We start from the raw sequence: 23,831 nt of genomic DNA, 5'->3' as shown, positions 1-23,831 counted from the left end.
CTTTTGTGGAATTCCGAACTTTTCCATAGCCTTCCACATTTTCCTCCGGTTGACAGAGTTAAAGGCCTTTTCAAATTCAATGAAAAGTATATACAGAAATGTCTGATACTCAGCAAATTGTTCAATGATTAGCCTTAATGTGTTAATCTGATCCACAGTAGACCGACCTTCTCTGAAACCTGCCTGTTCTTGACGTAGTCTCCTGTCAACGGCTATGCTTATTCTGTTCAGTATGACTCTTGACATCACTTTTCCCCCATATGAGAGCAACGTTATTTCCCTCCAGTTATTGCAATCTGAGAGGTCACCCTTCTTCGGTATCTTGATGAAGACACCCTTCTTCCACTCCTCAAGAAGGTGTTCTTCATTCCATATCAGTGTTAAAAATGGCTCCATGATTTCTGCTGTTAAATCTGAATCTAACTTTAGGGCTTCTGGGATAATGTTATCTACACCTGGTGCTTTGCCACTCTTCATTTGTTTCACTGCTTGTGCAATCTCTTGTCGTGTTGGTGGTTCTACCGAGATGTCTGGATCCTCCAAAATGGTTTCAACTTCTTCAGTTCTCGATTCCTCACCAAGATTATCGAGTACTTCCATGAAGTGATGTCTCCATCTTTCCAATTGTTGTGTCTCGGATGTCAAGGCTACTCCATTTGTATCTCGGACTGGTTTCTGCCCTGAAAAGTTCCTCCTAGAAAGATTTCTCGTAATGGCATATACTTCTTTGCTGTTGCCGACTCTTGCTGCTTCTTCTGCTTGTGTTGCCAGTTGGTCTGTAAACACTTGTTTATCTCTCCTCACTTTCTTCTTAACCTCCTTGTTGGCCTCCCTGTATTTTTCCATTGCTACTGCTTTCTGGTTTCTTGTTCTACTGGAGTTGACAAGTGCCTTGCTCTCTCTTCGCTTTTGGATTGATTCCCAAGTGTCATCCAACATCCATTCTTTCCTCCCTGGCTCTCTGTAGCCCACTATCTCTTCACATGTGTCATGAAAGAGTTCCTTGACTGTGTTCCATTTGGTATTTACATCTTCATCTGGTTGTTCGGCAAGGGCTTCAAACCTGTTTTTCAAACGTATCTTAAATTCATTTTGCACTTCAAGTTTCCCAAATTTCCCGGAGTTGAAACGTTTCATTCATACTGCTGCCTGTTTTACTGGTGCTGCCACCTTCAATCTAACATCAGCAATCATAAGGTGATGGTCGCTGCCTACATCTGCTCCACGTTTATTCCTCACATCCAAGAGTGAATGTCTCCATCTTTTACTTATTGCCAAGTGATCAATTTGGTTTTCTGTGCGGAGATCGACACCCATGAGATCCTGTGGCAGTTCTTATGTGGAAACAATGATCCACCTTTAACCAAAATTACTGCATAGGTCTATGAATTTCTGGCCATTATTATTTTCAGTTTCATTACCGATTTTTGCATTTAGATCTCCCATCAATACCACAATGTCCTTCTTTATCCCTGCCAGTGTTGATGTCAGCCTATCATAAAACTCCTCCTCCTCTTCCTCTTCTGCTACCTCTGTTGGCGCATAGCACTGTACTATGGTCACAGGTCTAACTTTGGTTCTTATTCGTACAGTAATTATCCTGTGTGATACAGGGGTCCATTCCATTATGCTATTTTTTGCTTTCTTTGTGAGTAAGACACCCACTCCACTTGAATGCTGATCATTTTCTTCTCTTCCAGAGTAAATGAAGACACCCCCCCCTCTTCTGTCCTCACCTCTCCGTAGCCTGTCCATCTTGTTTCACTCAACCCAAGTATCTCCAGTTTATACCTTTTCATTTCTGCCATTACTTCTCTCAGTCTGCCAGTTTCATACATAGTTTTCACATTCCAGAATCCGATTCGTGTTCTGTATTTCATTGCAAAAGTCGTCTCCATAAAATCCGGCTGGTATAAATTCCGTCTGGTTTCTGTAATAAGTTTAATTCAGGTGTGCGAGTTATTAGCACACAGCACCCTAAGTCCAGTGGAGGGGCTGCCTCCTGTCTGCGCTAGACCGCAGGATTCTTCTGTAGGGTTATCTCCCTTAGCCTTTAAAGATCCCTCTTTACCACAAGGCAGTGGTTTCTTCTTTATTTATCCCCAAGAAGAAGGGTTGCCTCATCCGCCAGCTTCGCTGTACCAAAGGACCCCTTCTCCGCCATTGCTGCCGTTGAGGTCTCCACCAGAGCCCAGTTAGCCGTCACTTTTCAGGGTTCCTGTAGGGCCTTCACAGTTACCGTAGCGGTCATGGGGCACACACAGTCCCCACTGTACATCACCCCTACAGGCAGTCCCCTACTTCATGCCATTGCCCACCTCCTACGACGTGGACGAGGGGTTGACCTTGTGGGAGGCATTAGATGTCCTAATGAAACAAAATATTCTGGTAATAGCTCTGCAACAGACAAGATTTGTAGATGAAGAAACGATAGAATCACAGTGCTACAGAATCTACAAGGGACAGCCAGGTCAGAGGGTGATGAATATGCCTCGTCTGTGCCAGTCTTTGTAGTCAGAAACACACTGACCAACTCTATAACCTCCTTCTCATCCCCAAACAGGAGAACATCTACTGTAGCCTTCAAAACTCTCAAGAGGAATACACAATCGTTACCTTCCATGCACCTACTAATGACACAAACAGGAAAGATATTTAAAGTGTAGGATCTTTCCGAGGAGAACTGGAAGAGACAATGGACAGGATCCCAAAACACCACACAAGTATCCTAATGGAGACTTCAATGTCCACACTGGGAAAGAACATAGTTGGAGAACACCCAGCCGACAAGAGATCCAACAGGAATGGAGAGCAACTGATTGACCTGTGCAGAATCTACAACTAGTCCTTAAAATTCACAGTTAAATCCTCCTCAGTAAAGGCAAGACATAGAGATGAACCAACCCCATGCTAGGAGAGTTCAAATTGGACTACGTAGCCATTAGCAGAACAGCACAGAGATAACAAATGTCAAAGTACTGAGAAGTGAGAAGACCATACTATCTTTCTTTAATTACAACTAATTTTGTCTCACTCACAAGGAACAAAGGTAACAACTGCAACAAGTCAAGAATTCTGAGATTCAACCTAGCCAGACAGAGACAGTGACGGCTTTGTGGAGACCCTAGCTAACAATACAGACAAAAAAGGATTGGCCACTACAAACGGCACTGACAGATGCGGCAACAGCAACCATCCCGACAACCAAAAGGAACAAACACCCATGAAGGCGAACATGGCTCAAATGGAACTATAATAATCATGAATTATTCTTAACAACCAGAAAAACTACAGCCAGAATTATCAGAAACAACCAAGAGGCCGTACAAAATCAGCATCCAAGCAGAAAAAGACTTCTAGAGAAACAACACCAGAGACTCCTACCAAACTTTCATATACCAGACACTCTTCTACTCAGCCCCAACACTTCACTTCTGGGGACCAGACGAGAAGTCACAACTGAACAATAAGGATTGCACCACAGCCCTACCAGAGTATTTCAACAACCTCCTCAATTCAGACGAACCCAAGGTAAAAAAATACACTTTGAACCCAAGAATGCTACTAACCCAGACTCCCTCCCACAAACTAAGGAGATCCGGAATATCATTTCAGAACACAAATCTAACAGATGAGGAATCGATCCAAAGTATTCGCAGGATCATATTCAACATCTGGGTGATTAGACCTTGGCTGTCATTCATGTGCTATACAAAAAGGAAGACCAGTTTTTTGTTTACAATTTGTTTTACGTCACACTGACACAGATAGGTCTTATGGTGACGATGGGATGAGAAAGGCCTAAGAGTGGGAAGAAAGTGGCCTTGGCCTTAATTATGGTACAGCCCCAGCGTTTGCCTGGTATGAAAAATGGGAAACCACGGAAAACCATCTTCAGGGCTGCCGACAGTGGGGTTCGAACACACTATCTCCTGGATGCAAGCTCACAGCTGTGCACCCCTAACTACACGGCCAACTCGCCCAGTGAAGACCAATCTGACCTTAGCAACTACAGAAGGATCTCCCTTCAATTGGTGACCTACAAGATCTTCTCCAAGGCACTGCGTAGCAACCTTTGTCAACTTTCAGAAGAGCTACAACTCTGTACACAGGCAGTCTTTTCTAGACACACTCATTGAATTGGGACTAGGCAATAAGACCTTGAACCCTGTGAAAGTGACTCACCAACACATCCAAAGTCCAATTCAGAGGGGAACAATCAAGGAGCTTCAGAACAGGTGTTAGACAAGGGATGGCTCTTCCTCGAACCTCTTCAAATGCCTACTGGAGGAAGTCATTTGTGATGGACGAACACACTAACAGCCGACATCACGTTGAGAATGAGTTACAGAAATCTGGAGAGAGCTTATTTTCTCTGTAAGAAACTGCACAGATCTAAATCTCTCTGCCTTAAGGGCCCTTTACACGTTCAGACTTGTTTGCACAGACCACGTTTGCAACGACCATCTGCACATCTGATCTGCACTGTTCGCGCTGCGTTTACACGTTCCGACCATTTGTACAGCTTTCGCACAGTCCTGTATTTCTAATCGAGATGAGCGCAGGTAGTATTTCCTGACCATGGCCAGATTAAGTCAATTAACTTACAAAGTGGTACTTCTGTCTAGTGTTGTTATTTTGGAAGTTAAAAAGAGGAAGAAATCACAACGTAGAAGATGGACAAAAGACTCTTCTACAACGCGTTTCGCTTTCGCACGTTGATCTTTTGAAGGAGTTAAAATTGGAAAAAGATGACTGGTTTAACTAGTTGAGAATGGACGAAGAGACATTCTTAGTGCTGTTGCAGTATGTCACACCGTATATAAGGAGAGGTGACAGTGTAATGAGAGAATCGATAAGCACTTTAGAAAGAGTTGTAGTAACATTGAGATTTCTGGCAACGGGAAAAAGCTATGTGGACCTTAAATTTTCTGCTATGGTTTCTCCTTCATCGTTAAGTCACATCATTCCGGAAACATGCCGTGCTATATATGAAGTACAAGGACAGGAATATTTAAAGGTGAGAATTCAGAGGCATTATTTTGCTTAGGTAAAATAGATCGCGTGTTCCTTCCTCAGTGCTGGAGTTCCGTAGCTGTAAGTTGAGTGCATTAATTCATTCATTCAATCATTTATTCATTCATTCATTCATCCATCAATGGCTCTCTTTTCAGCTGGTGGTTATCCGTGAGAGGGAGAGAAGAGTAGCGATATTTATTGGGTCATGCAAATATGCATGGATACAATTCGATCATGCAATCAATCATTCATTTATCTATTCATGCAGTCATTCACAATGTGTGTTGTAATTGTAGTATAACTGGATCAGGTACACAATTGTGACATGCAGCACTAATTGAACTCACAAAGTGTTAAAATAGGCCTGCATGTTGTCCTAGATCATATAACACTGTTAACATCTAGGACAAAATGAATGAATCAATCAATTAATTATTTAATTAATTAAAATACAATTAAAAGATTGGGTGTAAACAGTTAGTAGGCTTAATTTTAATGTTTAATGTAGTGATAGATGGACAAGTTGTGATAAGGAAATGTTAGTTTAGAAACTAATACATCATATGCCGCGGTTTTTTCATATTGGACACTGTATTCTTTGTTCTTGATCTTCCAAACACTAGGCAATGAGTTCTATCAATTCAATCATAAATGTACGGGTACAATTACGCGAATCTTGAGTAAACTCACTCATAGCTGTTCCTGTATTGAGAGCAAACACTAAACTACAGTACAACACTACATACACGCTCCCAGACGAAGGACTGTGCTATCTGTCTGCAGTGTTGTCTGCGAAAGTCTGAGCGTGGTCTGTGTTAATTCAAACTCCGCCAGACTTTGCACAGGCCGAACACAGACCGCAGTACAGACCAAAATTATGGTCGGTGATTCATTTACACGCAATGACTTGTCTGCACAAACACGGTCTGTACAGACAGATCTGTGTAAATGTCTGAGCGTGTAAAGGGCCCTTTAACCACAATATGTTAGGTTTTTCAGTCTGCCAAAACTAATTTTGAATAAATATATTTATAAACTACCTGAAAAAGAAACTTAATTAAAATAGAATGACATGTTTCGTTCTTGAAAGAATATCATCGGGTTCTATCAAATCACACTCAAAAATATTTAGAAATGTATGAATATTTATTTTGATTAAATCCTTAAGAACTTTACATTTGGAACTAAACTTAATGAAGCCCTCACTCCTCTCCACTCTAGCATAGTCTAAACTAAATTTGGAATTCAAGAGGACAAATTGGGGCAAATATTCGTTCACAGGAAGAGGAGCTAGGGATCAGAATAATTTGCCAACAGAGATGTTCAATAAATTTCCAACTTCTTTGAAATTATTTGAGAAGAGACTATAGGTCCATTGCATAAACAATTTCACTTTACAAAGGAAATATAATATGTCCTCCTATTCAATACATACACATCTCTATCATTGGATGGAGTAATAATAGTCAAACATGTTTCAACTTGTTTAAGGCATCTTCAGTGAAAAAAGGTTGAAGTTAATTACATAATAGATGCTAAAAATGTGTTAAAAACACAATAAAGGAAAGAATGAAAAACAAGAGAGACATGACGGAAATAAAAAACAATTCAATATATACACATTTCCATCATAAGATGGAGTAAAAATCAAAATGGAGATGTGTATGTATTGAATAGTAGGACATATTAAATTTCCTTTGTAAATGAAAACTCTTAATATCTTGTAATGCATAAACAACGACTAGTTTTAAGCCTTAGACAATGTCTACCTAAACAGCGTCTAAGTTACACACGATATATGTTTCAAGGTACATAACCTCTAATTGTGATTCACTCCTAAAATTTGCATTTAAACGGTGTCCTTGGATGAACATCGGCTTTAGACAAGTCTACGTGATAAATAACGTTTCTGCAATCCTCTCTCCTGATACAGGTCATAATTTAGATATTGATGGAGTTGTTTTCTGAGGAGTGTAAAATTCATGGATTGTACATCGAAATCTTAAAAATTCATTACACGCTTTTTCCCTTTCCATGTTTTTCCTGGCGTACCAAAGGAAGTTTCTTCAGTCTCGTGCTGGCTCTGTTCTATTATTATTATTATTATTATTATTATTATTATTATTATTATTATTATTATTTTTGCTACTTGTTTAACATCACACTAACACACTGAAGGTTTTTGGCAACGGAGGGATTGAGAAGGAAGCGGGTGTGGCCTTAATTAAGGCATAGCCCCACCATTTGCCTGGTGTGAAAATGGGAAACCACGAAAAACCATCTTCAGGGTTGCCGACGATGGAATACAAACCCCCGAATGCAAGCTCACAGGTGCGCGACTATAACCAGTTAAAATTCTCTTGACCATCCTCTACAACTCTTTTGCCAGCATGTGCAGTGGAGTCCGATTGACATATAAACAGCGTAACCTCAATTTTGACAAAAATGTTGCTTAGAATACTTTGCCTTTCCAAGGATGATATTGGTATGATTTTTTTGAAGTCTTGCTGCTTGACTGACAATTCTGAGAACCCCAGGTTTGATTCCCGAATGGGCCAGGGATTTTAATTTTGTGTAGTTAATTTCCCTGGATCGGGAATGGGGGTTCTTGTTCGTCATAATACACGTGCAACATTTCACACTGCGAACCACCACAGAAACATGCCACAGTGAAAACATTCCTCCAACAGGGTAGGTGCCAGGAAGGGCACCCAGTCATAAAACTGGGCCAAATCAAAATCAAGTGCCAACCCCTATTAACTGAGAAAAAAGGCCAAAAAGAAGAATATTGGTATGATTTTTAAAATCAGATTTACTGCATACATATAAATTACTGTGGTGACTAAATATATGTGCATTTTAAGTAATTGGAGATGGACCGAGGAGGCAGTGGCCTCATGGTCAACAAGAAAAGCATCATTCTGTATTTACCACGAGCTGAAGCAGGAAACCACAAGAAGCCACTTGTGTACTGTCAACAGAGAGATTCAAACATGCACCTCTTCCAAAGTAGGCCTGCACAGTTAGTATCTAATATTTAGCTGGTTGGTATTTGAGATAATCTCTCCAACTTACCTCGCAGAGAAGCTCATCATGCACATGAAGTACAAGGCAAGCGATAGGGTCATCTGCTCGTAATCTCTTGGCACCTTTCAATCTTGGAACATTACTGGCGGCTATCATACCATTAGGAAATGCAGCCTTCAAATTGGCCTCGACTAACACCATTCCTTTCTTAGCAACATCAGCAGCTGATCCTTGCACTGTTGAATTCACAGCCTGCCTTTCAGCCTGAGCTATGATCAAATAATGGCAATATATTACATATGTGTCTCAGTTCTTTGTTAAGATAGAAGACATTCTTTTTACTACCAACTAAGTTAACACAACCTTTAAGATTTTCAGTCCGTCAAACACACAAATTTATAAAAACACTATATATACCTGGAAAGGGAAACATGTCAATAACAGAAAGACATGTTTCGTTCTATAAGAACATCCTCAGATTTCATCAAATCACTTCTATATCATGCATACTTATGTATGAAAATTGTTTACATTGCATAAACGTGTCACTGTTTATGAATGGGTTGTATTATAAAAAATAAAAAATATATTAAAAACACTTGAATGGCAAAATTATGTACAAGAATACGCATGATATTAAAAATTTGAAATAATTCGAGAATGTTCTTATAGAACAAAACTTATCATTCTGCTATGAATGAATTTTCTTTTCCAGATATGTTATACATTTTCATAAATTTATAATTTGTTTGCTCGACAGACTGAACACATGAAGGTTATAATACCTTAGTACTCCCATAGCACAGCACTTGAAATAACAAAAGAAATTCTGTTTACCTCTGATAACAGGATTGACATGGTTAATAGATGCCAGATATCTTCGACGTCCAAATAAAGTCTCAATATAGCCCTTCTCTTGGCACTGCTTAACAACATCTTGAAGAAATTTCTTCACTCCTAAACAAAAAATTAAATAAACTTTTTAACTGATGAGAAGACTGCATTATACACACATAGGCACTGGTCCATTTACAGGCTGCAGGTAACAACGTACAAAAAAAAATATTACTATACAACTTAAAATTACAATTAAATCTATAAAATAATTTTATTATTGTACAATGAGTGTGTACAGAGAAGAGGAGAGGACTGGGCAAGAGTGAGTAGGGAGAAGTGGTGGTAAGAAAAGAGGAGATGGAGGGGCTTATGTTCCAAGCAGACCCGGCCAACAGCTGGAAACTGCAGATGATGATGATGACGACTTGGGAATGTCTGCATTCAGTAGAAAGGTTGGCTTATAAATGTAACAAACATTAGTTTTGAATGATTAACTACAGTTGATACAAAATATGACTTATATTATTAACAAAATTTGGATGACTATGGTTTAGAAATCTTGAAAGAACAGCAGGAAGAAAGTTCAAAATTATGACATTGAAAAAGTACTTTAAATTACAGCTATTCTTTTCTGTCTCAAAATACTGTATTTACTTGTGTATAACTCAGTCTTTTTTCTGAAAATTCAAGCTTAAAAATTGGGGTGCAAGTTATATGCAGGAAGTCAGTAGGTAAACAGAACTTAATTAGAATTAAAATACTCCTTAAAAGTAATAATCATTTTAATAATGTTCTATAATATGTTACTGAATATTAACAAAAGTATCAAAGTTCGTAGGATTCCATTCATACTCGAATACCAGACCTTTCAAAAGTCAAAAACAGGAAAACTATTAACAGCATACTATGTATCACTGATGACAAAACTTGCATCAACTGAAGAAAATTTAACACATTATACACGCGATGACATACCAGTGTTACGAGGGTAATTGAAATGCAGTATTCTAATTATATTGCATCACTGGCTCTTACACCTGCGGAACTGCAACAGTCAGACAACAGTTTCAAGGATGCATTTAAACATTTTGGCATTAAAAAAAAAACAAAAAAAAAACACCAAGGTACTTGCTCAGCCTGCACCAGAGACTAACACCACAGAATTTAACATTACTATCTCAAACACCAAACTAGAACAAGTAGACCACTTCACATACCTTGGGAGTATCTTGCTGAAGATCTTCAAGAATAAAGACCTTACAATTCACAAAAAAACTATTAGTGTACCAGACTGTAGTCATCTCTACACTTCTCTATGGCTGTGAAACATGGACCTTTTATTGCCGCGACATGAAAAAGCTGGAGCGTTTTCACCAGCAAAAACTACGCTCCATTTCTCTGTTGCTGTTTATTCTTTTCTTGTATATCTGTACAGATTTTGGAAAAGGATCAAACACTAACCGTGGTAAACTGTTCCACTCCTTCACTCCCTTCCCAATGAATGAAAATTTGCCCCAATCGCTTCTGCTAAAATCCCTTCTAATTTTATACTTGTGGTTAGCCCTGCCAATGTAATTATTTTCCAATTGAAACCTCTCACGGATTTCCCCTCATGCTTCCTGTCCTGTATAGGCTCTATATAATCCTATAAGTCTAGTTTTCTCCCTTCTCTTACTTAAAGTTTCCCACCCAAGTTTCACTAACATTTCTGATGCTCTACTTTTTCTCCTGAAATCCCCTGTTACAAATCTTGCTGCTTTCCTCTGCACACCATCTCTTTCTTTTATTAGAAATTAGATGGGTAGCAGCAAGACAAATCAATCCTCAATTAACAATGGTCAGTCAGTCTAATGTTATTTCTGGTTGACAAATGTACAACCTGGCTAACTCTAAAGTTAAATACAGAGTGTTGAGAAATTCTGTTCAGTTGTTTTCCTGTGATGTTGACACAAACAAACAAACAAACAGATAAAAAATGACCTAAACCTAACTTCAACCTTTGTACACCTAATATAAGATAGAAACGAACAATTTTAAGTCAACAGGTACTGAAAGTAAACAAATGAACTTGAGGAGAGAGTCCGTCTACGAAAATACCATACTTCTTCGAATCCAAGACCACCCCCAATTTTGCCTTCAAAAATGTTAAATCAGGCGTAAAAAGTGATTTGTAAAATCATATGAATGCCTTTCTTGTAGAGTATGCATTATTAAGACTATCTTTGTCTTCTCACCACGCCAAACATTGGCTTTACTTATACGGTATTTTTTTGCGGCTACTCAATTATTCTTTATTTCCGTGGGTTTAATAACCATTAACTTAAAATTGGCATCATAATATCAAAGAGAAACCGTTGAAAATGGGCAAGCAATATCTGTTACATGCGTCTCTACAATATCACAAAGCAAAAAATTGAGGTATGAGGGTCCACCTATTCAAAGCAGATTATGTAGGAGTTTTTAAATCACCACATTATTATTTAATACATGGGACCGGTTTCGGCATAATGAATGCCATCATAAGCCAAATAGGGAACTTACAATGACATATATAGTGAACATAATCATGATAGACCCTATAATTAAAATATACTAAGTAGCTTAGAATGGATATCAATATTATAAACAAACACTGTTTTTTACATGTATAAAACTTGATGATCATATAACGACTATTTTTACAAGTCTGAAACTTGAAAGTCATATATTTATATAATTTAAAATATATTTAAAAATCCAATGTTGATTGTCTTTGACAATATGGTGACAATTTGTTGGTCAAATGTGGCATGTTGTAGCCATGATTCACTTGTGATATTGTGTAAGTAATAGGGAGTTCCTTTTTAAAAGTTGTTCGTTATTAGAGATCAACTTGCTGAGAGCCATGATTCGCTTGTATATTATGTACAAAAGTAAAAGAGAGTTCTTTTTGAATGTTGTTCCTCAGTGGAAATTAACTTGTGTCAATTATGTGTGGCACTGAGTTCATGATGATGATGATGATGATGCTTGTTGTTTAAAGGGGCCTAACATCTAGGTCATCGGCCCCCAATGGTACAAAATGAGACAAAATGGTATGACAATTTTAAAATCTATAATCCTCCACTGACCAGAATTCAAAAACGTGAGGACAAAGAATGAATGGATGGATATGAAGTTAAAACAATCAGTGGATCCGACCCGCAATGCCCCACATTCCCAGAAACTTAGCGCTAAACTATAGTATTACTGACCAAGTGACAGCTTCTAAAGCACAATACTGACTCAATGATGCTTGTAGTCGAAACGGGTCCAAAATGCAGGTCATCGGCACCTCATAATGGTACTTATCACTAGGAAAATAGAAGCATGCTATGTGTCATGTTACGGTACTAATCAAAAATAGCGTAGACTCGCAGTATTCCACACAGTATGGTACTATGCACAGGTAATGAAATTCGCACATGTAACACAGGCCTATGGTGTTTCGCACACTGCGGCGCTACTTATAGGCAACGCAAACCTATAGCGTTCCTCACATAAGTGGACTAAACACAAGGACCCACACTATCCCGTGGTGTTCCTCACAGAGTGAGGGGTAGAAGAAAATAGAAATAATTCAGTAGCCAGCCCCTTTTTATCAGGAGCCAGCACATTTTTCACAAATATACATTATGAACACCACAGGTTAGACTAGGATCAAGCTACGTATTATTTTTGAAATGTGGCCTTACGTCGTATAGTCTCAGTTCATATAAGAATGGAAATTTATATTTTAAGAGATACTAACCCAAATAATCACCCGTCACCTTCAAGGTCAGCGTCTTTTAAAATTACACTACATGTGCCTGTTTGATTTCCCACCAGTAACATTCAACTTGCTTAACAATGCAAACCAACCTTCAAAATCAGTGTAGGGTCTGTTTTTTTTTTGCAGTATGATAAGATGCCATGAACAATGCATTCATATGCTGTAACATATTAGCATTCATTTTCTTGACACACCTCACCAAAAGTGCACATTCGGGATTTTTCATGAAACTTTCAGCCTCCTGCCGGCCCCGCGGTGTAGTGGTAGCGTGCCTGTCTCTTACTCGGAGGCCCTGGGTTCGATTCCCGGCCAAGTTACGGATCTGGATCTGAAGGCTGGTTCGAGGTCCACTCTCTCTACATGATTACAATTGCGAAGGTATCTGACGGTGAGATGGCGGCCCCGGTCAAGAAAGCCAAGGATAACGGCCGAGAGGATTCGTCGTGCTGACCGCACGACACCTCATAATCTGCAGGCCTCCGGGCTGAGCAGCGGTCGCTTGGTAGGCCAAGGCCCTTTGGGACTGTTACGCCATTTTTTCAACCTCCTGACACTTCGAGTGAGGATAGGATTTTATAGGATAGTATGTTTTAAACATTTCCAGTTTAAATGGTCTGAAAATCCGGATACATTTTTTATTTACTATATCCTGCACTGGTCGAATGCCCTCTAACATTTCATTTATTTTCTCTGTTGTTGTTTATTCTCTTCTTGAATATCTGTACATATTTTGGAAAAGGATCAAACACTACCCCTGGTAAACTGTTCCACTCCTTCACGCCCTTCCCAATGAATGAAAATTTACCCCAATCGCTTCTGCTAAAATTCCTTCTAATTTTGTACTTGTGGTCAGTTCTACCAATATAATTATTTTCCAACTGAAGCCTCCCACGGATATCTCTCCATGCTTCTTCTCCTGTATAGGCTCTATATAATCCTATAAGTCTAGTATTCTCCCTTCTCTTACTTAAAGGTTCCCAACCAAGTTCCTTTAACATTTCTGATACACTACTCTTTCTCCTGAAATCCCCTGTTACAAACCTTGCTGCTTTCCTCTGGACACCATCTAGTTCTTTTATTAGGTATTCTTGGTGAGGATCCCAAACACTGTTTGCATATTCCAATAATGGACGAACCATACTTAAGTAACTTTTTTCTTTTAATTCTTTGTTGCATCCTTTAAGTAGCCTCATTATGACATGTAACGATCTGTATGCTTTCCCAACAATGTCATCAACATGACCCTTCCAGTGCAAATTACTTTCAAATCTCACACCTAAGTATTTGCACTTGCCATCTTTAGGGATAGCTACCTCATCCAAAGTATATTCAAATTCAGTTTTAAAGCTCCTGTTTGTAAATGTTGTAACAGTTGATTTGCCTCCATTAACCTTCATATTATTTTCTTCAACCCATTCTTGGATACTCTCAATGTCCCTTTGTAATTCTGAGCAATCCTCAATGTTATTTATTTCCCTATAAACGATTATGTCATCTGCATACAATCTTATTTTCGATGTTATATTGTTCCCTAAATCATTTGCGTACATTAAGAAAAGTAACGGACCGATTATACTACCCTGTGCAATTCCCTTCCAAACTTTCTCTTCCTGTGATATATAATTTCCTACTTTGACTTTCTGAACCCTTGAATTTAGAAATGTTCTTATCCAACGTATAACCCTTACGTCCAGTCCTATTCCCTCCAATTTCTTTAATAATATTCCATGTTCCACTCTATCAAAGGCTTTGGAAAGATCTATGGCTATGCAATCTAACTGGCCTCCTGAATCCAACTGATCTGATATGTCCTGCTGAAATCCCACCAGTTGTGCCTCACAAGAAAATTTCTTTCTAAATCCATACTGGCTCCTCATGAACCAATTTTTATCATCACATATCCCTCTGATGTACTTTGCTATTAAACTCTCCAGTATTCTACAAACTATACTGGTCAGGCTGATTGGTCTGTAGTTCTCTGGTTTCCTTTTATCACCCTTTCCTTTATAAATTGGTATTATTATAGATTCCTTCCATTCCTTTGGTATTACACTATTATTTATGACATAGTCAAAGAGAAATTTTAAATAAGGCACTATATACCACCCCATCGTCTTTAATACCTCCCCAGTAATTTGATCACTTCCTGCTGCTTTTCCTTGCTGAAGCAGTTGGATTTCTCTGAAAATATCTTCATTTTTGAATGAGAAGCTTCTTGTTTCCCTATGTGTCTCTCCCTCTCTATCTTCTGTTATGGTTTCCAAGTCCTGACAATCTTCTATTGAATCTCTGAATTCCCTACTGAAGAGGTTTGCTTTCTCAGTATCTGTTAAATAGTGTTCACCCCCTTCTCCCACCATTGTAGGAATTTGGATTCCTTTTCCTTTTTGATTCCTAATATATGAATACAGCTTTTTCCATTTCCCTTTGTGGTCATTACCCTCTTGAAGAATGCCATTCATATAATTCTCTTTTGCTTCCTTTTTCACTCTATTCAGTTCCCTCATTAGCTGTTTTCTAGTTTCTCTATTCTCCCTACCCTCTTTGATTTTCCTGTTTACTATTCTACATTTTCTTTTTAATTTTCTTATTTCCCTTGTATAATAAACAGGGTCTGAGGTCATTTTACCCTTCTTAACAGGTACAAATCTCTTCTCTCCTTCCCAAATGATTCCTTTAAATTTAGCCCAAAGTGTATCCACATTACTCCCTTCACTTATCCAACAACTGAATTGTGATTTAAGGTAAGTCCCAAATTCATCAACTTTAGTTTTTCTGTATAATTTCTTGTCTTGTGTGACCCTCTTATTAAGCCTTTTTGGTACCAGTCCTACATCCATTATTACAGCCTTATGGTCACCTATTCCTTCAATTACCTCAGTTTTATCAACAATTTAGAATATATGAGCTACAGAAGAAAACGTGAAACACCACACGACTTGTTACTTTGTAAAGTAATGGGAAAGTACATGTAAAGGAACTCCGGATTTCAAAAAATATATTTTAAAAACCGAATTTGAAAATTCAGGTGCCAGGTAAAAATTTTCAGGCGCCATGGTGACTGGGCGCCCGGTATTTTTCAACCCCTGGTAATAAGCATTGGTAAGGCAGAACCATGGTGTTGCTCATATAGGCGTACAAATCACAGGTATTGTAAAAGCCGCCAATGCACTCTATTGCTATTAATCACAAACCTATTGTGTACCTAACATAGTGGTACTAAGCGCAAGTATAAGCGACACATGGTGTTCCCCGCGCGGTGGTACTAATTACAAGTAATATCATGGTTCTAATTTTATCATCCTTGGTTGCCCCTTTTAGTCACCTCTTACAACAGGCAGGGGACACCGTGAGTGTTCGTCTGTGTCCCCCACTCACAGGGGGTGTACTGAGTTCAAACTTTGTTAATGTGGTGTAGTAATGTGGCTGGGAGAGTGGATCTCGTAGCAACAGTTTGATGTTACAGTTGTTAAAATAGTTCTCGATCCAAGATGGAACCTCAGGTGACAGGTAGTTAGTTGTAGAGTTGATGATGTAAGTTCCCTATTTGGTTGATGATGGCATTCATTATGCCAAAACCAGTCCCATGTAATAAATAAAAATGTGGTGATTTAAAAACTCCTACATAATTTGTATTGAATAGGTGAACCCTCATACCTCAATTGTTTGCTTTGTGAATCTTGATTCAATACGGACCAAACAATGAAATTCCCGACGCTGAATCTCTACAATATGATGATCCATCAGGAAAATATTCCTGCTGTCTATAAAACTGTTAAGTTTACCCAGTGTCAGGTATAACCGGCTGCTGCCAGATGCATGCCTCGCTTGCCGGGTTCGGCCAACTTCAATGGCTAGCGATGTGGTCTAATAAAGGCGCTGACGTTGAAGGTCAACAAACGAGTTTATTGCGCTGCTGCATGGCCATTCCGCCCTAGCGTCTTTTGCACATACTTTTTGTACATTGCCCATTTATTAATGCTATCTTTGTCTTCATGCTAACGCCGAACATTGGCTTTAGTTAGGCCTATGCCGTATTTTCTACTGGCTGCACAATTATTCTTTATTTCCGCGTGTTTAATAACCATTAACTTGAAAATGGCATCATAATATTGATGAGAACCCGTTGAAAATTTTGCAGACAATACCTGTTCCATGTATCTTTACAATACAAGAAACCATCACAAAAATATTCCTGCTGTCTATAATACTTCATTTTACTAAGCATCAGGTACAGTAGATGCGTTATAACTCTGCCACTGAGTAGCCATGGCCTTTCTAAAAATTCAAAGGCTCGCATGTTTTGACGCTCTTCTGCGGATTTGAAAACTTTTTTGTAGAGGCTAATAGAATTTCATCTCTCTTCACTATTTCCCAAGATCTAGTGACATTACACAGAGGCACTGTACAACCGGTTCTCGCGATTAGTGATGTATAATAAAGAATTGGACGTTGATTGTCAACGAGTTTTGTGTGCGAGCGGTGGGTGAAAAGCAGCAGTGTGGTTACCGTGGTAGCTGCCAGTGCTGTTCATCACTGTTAGGTCGTGAATGCAAGATGACCCTTGAGTTTTCACACGAGATTCTGAGAAAAAAAATGTCGGAGAAATACGGTAGCTCTGAGTGAAGACGTGTAGTTTGTCCTTGTCATTTCCGTTGTCAGGTTCATTAATTATGTTTACAAACCTTTCCCATCTTCTTGACTTTGATGTACATTTGTGTATAAACATAGAAAAATACTATTTTTGAAAATACTCACCAGGATAAGCATTCTTAAATGTTTCCATGAACACTGCTGCCTCTGGTTCTTCAATATCTAGTTGTTCTGCCAAGGCCTTTGGACCAATCCCATATACCATGCCATAGCAGACCTGCTTGGCTCTCTGACGAAGGACATCTGTCACCTAAAACAATCACCTCAACTCAGTAACAAAGGTACCGAATGCAATCACAAGGACATCACAACTTCAGTTCAAGAATTATAAATAAATTACACAGAGATATTCCACTCCATTTATGAGCTGACAGTTCTAATATGGATTGAATAGGTATTTTTTTTCTTTTTTTAGTATTTTTAAGGGAAATATATATACTGAATGCTAATTAAAAATTCTTACAAAAACACATTTGTTACAAAATAAAAATTATGAAGTTCCATATATTTCAGACCTAAGCAGTGATTACAGTAAAACCTCATTAAGACGTTTCTGCAGGGGACAACAAACATGGACATGTTAAGCAAGAAAATGTACTACTGAATATACGAATAAAAACTATCCAATAGGGATATGGAAACACTAGATATGATTTTTTCCAACATGAGAGTATTTTGCGTCATGTGTCCGGGGGTACAGTGAAAACTATATCTACCATTTCTAAAGATGAGAGGAGAGTATTTAAAAGTGTGAAAAACACGAGAGAACAAATATGAAAACCTTTCTGCTGGAGCTTATAAAATAACAAGTGCACTGAAATGTGTGAAACACACCAGAAAGACAACAAAAATATGAAAATATATGCATGGGGGCCAAAAAATATCCAAGTATTATTGCATATTGCACTATTTCTAATCAAATTTTAGTAGAAGCCTTTTATTTGGGAGCAGGGGGTAATTAAACCTTATTTTCTGGTCACACTCTTAGACAATGAATTGGAGGTTACATTTGACCATGCGTGACAGGTAGGAATCAGGAGGAATTACTTTGACTACCATTTTAAAAAACTTGAGCAAGTCGAGTGATCGAGTAGAAACTCGAAGGTGCGAGTTCAACATTCGCAACCTCTGTGTGCTTAAAGGTGCGGATGCCAGTCCACTTTCTGAAAGATTTTAGTTTTGTCTTCAATGGTAAGGAATTTCATGACTGTTTCCATATCCATAACTAGGCTATCACAAGACAAATATGCACCATGCTAGTCAATTTCATACGATTATTTTTCTATTCCAGGAATAGGCTACGGTATCATGCAACGAAACTTCACTGTACCACTCAACACAAAATAGATTTCTAACTTCTGAATGGAATGCGAAATACAAACACAAATAGGCTCACTCTTTCTGTAATCACGCAACTGTGTTGACGGCTCTTACCCGAGTTGTAAATCACCTTACTTTCACAAGGGATGACAAATAACAATTTTTATTTTATTTTTTGCTATGGGCTTTATGTCGCACCGACACAGATAGGTCTTATGGCGACGATGGGATGGGAAAGGCCTAGGAGTTGGAAGGAAGCAGCCGTGGCTTTAATTAAGGTACAGCCCCAGCATTTGCCTGGTGTGAAAATGGGAAACCACGGAAAACCATTTTCAGGGCTGCCGATAGTGGGATTCGAACCTACTATCTCCCGGATGCAAGCTCACAGCCACGCGCCTCTACGTGCACGGCCAACTCGCCCGGTAATAACATTTTCAAGGCTAGGAAAAATGTGATCGTACTAAGCGGTAATAGTGAAAATTCGTGATGTGATATGCGAGGTATTTTTACATAGATTAATAGGATGAGAATTGGAGCTTTGAATTTACGACGTGCTAAGCAGGAAAACGTGTTAATGAGGAATGCATTAACGAGGTTTCACTGTATCTCTAACATTCAAAGTAAAAGTACCATTATTTTAATAAAGTGACAGCTTTCATACCTATCATAAACAGGCCTACATTGAATGATGATAAAACAATTGAAAGAACTTATTAGTGATTAATTTACAAAATACATTTAACAACAAACATAAGATGTTAGCAAAATTCTCCCACATAATGATCATAGATTTTTACTATAACATTAAATTGGATTCAACCCTTTTGCCTTCAAGGTAACGATCCATCGGTGCCCATGGTTCCTGAAAAAACTGTCACGGTGATCCATCGGTACTCATGATTCCTGCAAAAACTGTCATGGTAACCATCCATCATTACTGGCCTTTGTTATGATTATTTCGTTATTTATGCGCCAAATAGCAACATTTTGTACGGAGTAAGAAGACCACAGTTTTAACTCGCATTATACTCTGCGGCAATTGTCGACCATCTGAATTGATAGATATTCTTACAGTCTGAAACGTGCTCACTTCCGTGTCTTGTTTACATCACGGTTGGAGGCAAACTTGGGTGCATTTCTCTCCGTTTTCATTCTTGATTATATAATGAAACTAAACAGTTATCATAGGCAATATATTTTGTCAGTTCATTATTTAAATAGTTTTCTTTGGTAATTAGGCACATAGTGTTAGTGAAATGATAGACATATTTATAGTTCAGTTAGGCCTAGTTACTTTTCGTGTGCGACATGGCGAAGGGTGTTCACTTAGCTGATGATGATATCATGGAATATCTTCACAATTTTTCAAGCAATGATGTTTCTTTGTTCGAATCAGAAAGTGTAGACGACGATGATAATAATAGTCTAGCATCTCCAGACAGTGATGGCTGACATTTTTCAGTGATACACCAGTTTACACATTTTAATCTATCCTTGGATCTAATGCTCATAGAATCTTGATATTTACCATGCTAGTAAATAATAATATAGCCTTTCTGCTAACATGAATCACAAACTTGGGCATTTAACATAATTTCTTAGAATTACTTCAAAACCTTCTAAATCTGAAACTTGTAACTTTGTTTCCATTTTTTTTTTTTTTTTTTACACTGAACCCTTTTGGTTCAGAGAAATGACTTACTTGCTGTGATAATAAGTGATGTATACTCTATAAGTTTACACACTTTCATGCTGATGTCTTTATTGGTGTGCCTTCCATGTAATTTTAAAAGAAGCGTGTGCATAGTGTGGTCAATATGGTTGGCAGTTTTACATATCCATCAGCTGAGAGCATGAAAGCCTATTTAATATAAGTGAAAGGCAGGTAGAGAAAATTTTAACATTAAAATCTTTGTTTAATCTTAAAAATAAATAAATATTATCGACAAGAATGCTACTGTTGAGCCTTGCTTCCCCCCTTGCTTCAGGGGTTTGGCATCATTACTGATGTGTATATTTTGAATTAACTGGCTTCACTACTGGGAAAGATTCCACAGGACATGACTAACATTAACAGTGCTGTCCTTGAATTTCTTATCAACAATTGTGCATTAGAGCTAAAAAACAGCAGTTTTTGCAAATGACCATGCAATTATTTCTCCCAAATGCTGCAGTCCTATAAATAAAATTATGTTCGGTAAAATAAAACATACCATCATTTTACGTACTGTACGTGCACCAAGGACATTGCCTTTCACATGCATTCACATACACTTCCTTTCTTCTTTTTTACTCGCTCCCCACAGCTCAAAGCTAAATGGTATGTGAAAGTTGAAGATATTATATTCTTACAGAAACAATAATTTATAAAAGCTGATTTCTCTCTACATAAGACATACTATTTGTAAAAGCTCACTTCAGATTCAGGTATTTTATCCCATGAGGCTGCTATGCTACGGAACACATCTTGTCCCGATCTGAGGATTTCAAGCAAGGTGGCATCACCAGAAAGATGTGCTAACAATCGAAGTTCCAGCTGGGAATAATCAGCAGATACAAACACCCTACCTAAAAAAATAAAATAAAAAAATTCATAAATATTGCAAAGATCAGAAACAACTCTGCAGGAACTTAGAAACATGGTTTAAGATCTACCATTTACACTGCATTTAGATCTGTCTAGGTGGCAGATACTATCAACTGTTTACCTAGTCTTTTCTTAAATGATTTCAAAGAAGTTGGAAATTTATCAAAATCCCCCTTGGTAAATTATTCCAATTCCTAATTCCTCTTCCTATAAACTAATATTTGTACCAATTTATCCACTTGAATTCCAATTTTATCTTCATATTATGATCTTTCCTAATGTTAAAAACTCCATTCAAGCTTATTCGTTGACAAATATTCCTCGCCATCTATCCACTGACAACTCAGAACATACCGCTTAGTCGAGCAGCTCATCTCCTTAATCCTAAGTCTTCCCAGCCCAAAGTTTTCAACATTTTCTTTACACTACTCTTTTTCTTATGTCTGAAATTACCCAGAACAAACTGTGCTGGTTTCCTTTTAAAAACCTTCCGTTCTATCAAGTAATCCTGGTGAGGGTCCCAAACAATGGAACCATACAACTGGGATCATACCAGCAACTTATAAACCTTTGCCTTTACAAAATACCCTCACAACCATATAAAGAGATCCGTAAGCCTTACTTACAACCTTGTTAATGTGATTACCTCAATGAAGACTTTTCTTTATATTAACACCTAGGTATACCTACAGTGATCCCCACAAGATACTTTCACTCCAACAATGCAGTAATTAAAACCAAAAAGACTTTTCATATTGGTAAAACCTACAACCTGACTTTTCACCCCATTTTCTATCACATTATTATCTGCTGACCATCTCACAACATTGTCGAGATATTTTAGCAATCGCTCACAACTCTGTAACTTAACAAGTAATAAACTATGTTGAATATCAGGAAGAAGCAACAGCTACCAATCTTATACTTCTTAGAAAGTGGATGGACATTGGTTCTACGGAACGAGTGCATTGAGCTAAACAAGCAATGATAACAACCTTAAAAAATAACATAAGTTTTTGCTGTGATTTTTATGTTTACTTTTTAGATTTTACTATGTTTTATACTGTATTTAAATAAAGTTCTGCATTTGATTTTAATAGAGAGTGTGTAAAGTTATTAAAAAACTAATTACAAAATAAAACTGTATAGAGCTTCCATCTGAATTCAGCTGTATTTTAATAATACTCTCTGATATCCAAAGTTTGTGTTATCTGGACCAGCTGACAACACATTATAGGTAGTCCGGATATCAAAGGTTTTACTGACGGCTATTTGAACAAAATACAGAAGAGGACAACCACTAATAAATTGTCTGTCAAATTCGCCAGCATTCACAGTTTTACATTTCTGATTGTAACACAAGGAACAATGTATATGAACTTTTCTGTGCATGGCAAAGCAGCCCCAGTCGGCATTGTGAAGTGAGGATGGCCAGCGGATGTTCGGCTTGCTCAGAAGAACAGTGAACCACTTTCAACGGACTAAAAAAAAGTTCAAGGATCTGCAAGATCTACTCCAGTTCATCCTGCCAGTGCGCCATTCATTTTACAATAGTAAAAAGTGCAAAGAGATGGGAGGTGTACAAAGATATGATGATTATGATTGTCCTCTCAATGTTGACTGAACAATCAGTGCTTATCATAAAGAATAACATTTTAATTTGCTCACCATTTAGTTAATCTATCGAAACATGCTCTTATAATATATTTCCAAATATTTAGTACGTAATAGATAAATATCAAATAATATTCTTTACTGATACACTGTGGCAAGTTCTGAGGCAAGAAGTGCTGAGCCACTATTATTCATGCATGCCTTTATTTAATTGCAATTTAAGTAATGTTTTCAAGATATGCCATTATACAAACTAAAAACTTGTAAGAATAGACACAAAGTAATGTGTAAATGCACTTAAAGGACAACATAAAAACCTGACTTATAGAATTTTTTGAATCATTAAGACGCATTTTGTTTCAGAAAGACGAGATTATGGCATAGCACCATCTTGTTCGAAGCACTTCAAATGACAAATTTATCTCAATGCTTAATGAATACAGCTATACTGTGAAAATGAAGGCTGAGAGTGCAGTGGAAGGGAAGACTACAATACCGGCGCAGCAGCGACAATGTGTGCGGCGCCAATAGTGAACAAAACAATACCACTGGCGAATTGTTAAGGCTCGTAATAAGGAAGCTGTTCAACATTGGAGATGGCGCCTAGACTGATCTGGAAATGGTAAATGTGAGGATCTCCTGCTGGCCTATATAAAGAGAGAAGTTGGAGTGAGTCAGACTTGAGTGGGTCTTGAGTCAGCCACAAGTGAGTTATGAGGTAGTCATGAGCAATTTTGAAGTGCATCAGTAGCTACTACGCTAAGATCTCATGATTACGGGAAGTGTGGTGAGGTGCGTAGTGAACTGCTCTGTGAATGAGGTTGCGCTGTGACAGGCCGTGTTAGCGAGCAGGAGTTTGATGCACTTGACGGGGTGTGGGTTCAATTCCATCCTTGAATAAAAGCTGTGTTGAGTGGAAAACTCAAATATGAGTGAACTTGTAAATAATAATAAATAGTAGGTTAATAAATTTAGTCGATTGCA

The 23,831-nt window shown here is 38.0% G+C and overlaps 1 protein-coding gene across 1 annotated transcript in view; it reads right to left on the bottom strand.

Annotated features, from left to right (window-relative positions):
- The window catches only part of PolQ (DNA polymerase theta), a 173,212-nt gene that overhangs the window by 9,009 nt on the left and 140,372 nt on the right, over positions 1-23,831 (bottom strand). The window contains exons 24-27 of the mRNA XM_068229095.1: positions 21,063-21,214; positions 17,432-17,576; positions 8,884-9,003; positions 8,095-8,315 (exon numbers count right to left, since the gene is read on the bottom strand). Coding sequence (XP_068085196.1) covers positions 8,095-8,315; positions 8,884-9,003; positions 17,432-17,576; positions 21,063-21,214 — 638 coding nt within the window. The remainder of the gene's footprint in view (positions 1-8,094; positions 8,316-8,883; positions 9,004-17,431; positions 17,577-21,062; positions 21,215-23,831) is intronic.

The sequence above is a fragment of the Anabrus simplex genome, chromosome 8 (genome assembly GCF_040414725.1).
Source record: "Anabrus simplex isolate iqAnaSimp1 chromosome 8, ASM4041472v1, whole genome shotgun sequence".
Taxonomy (NCBI): domain Eukaryota; kingdom Metazoa; phylum Arthropoda; class Insecta; order Orthoptera; family Tettigoniidae; genus Anabrus; species Anabrus simplex.
Note: the sequence above shows the minus strand (reverse complement) of the source record. Positions and strands in the feature narration are given on the sequence as shown.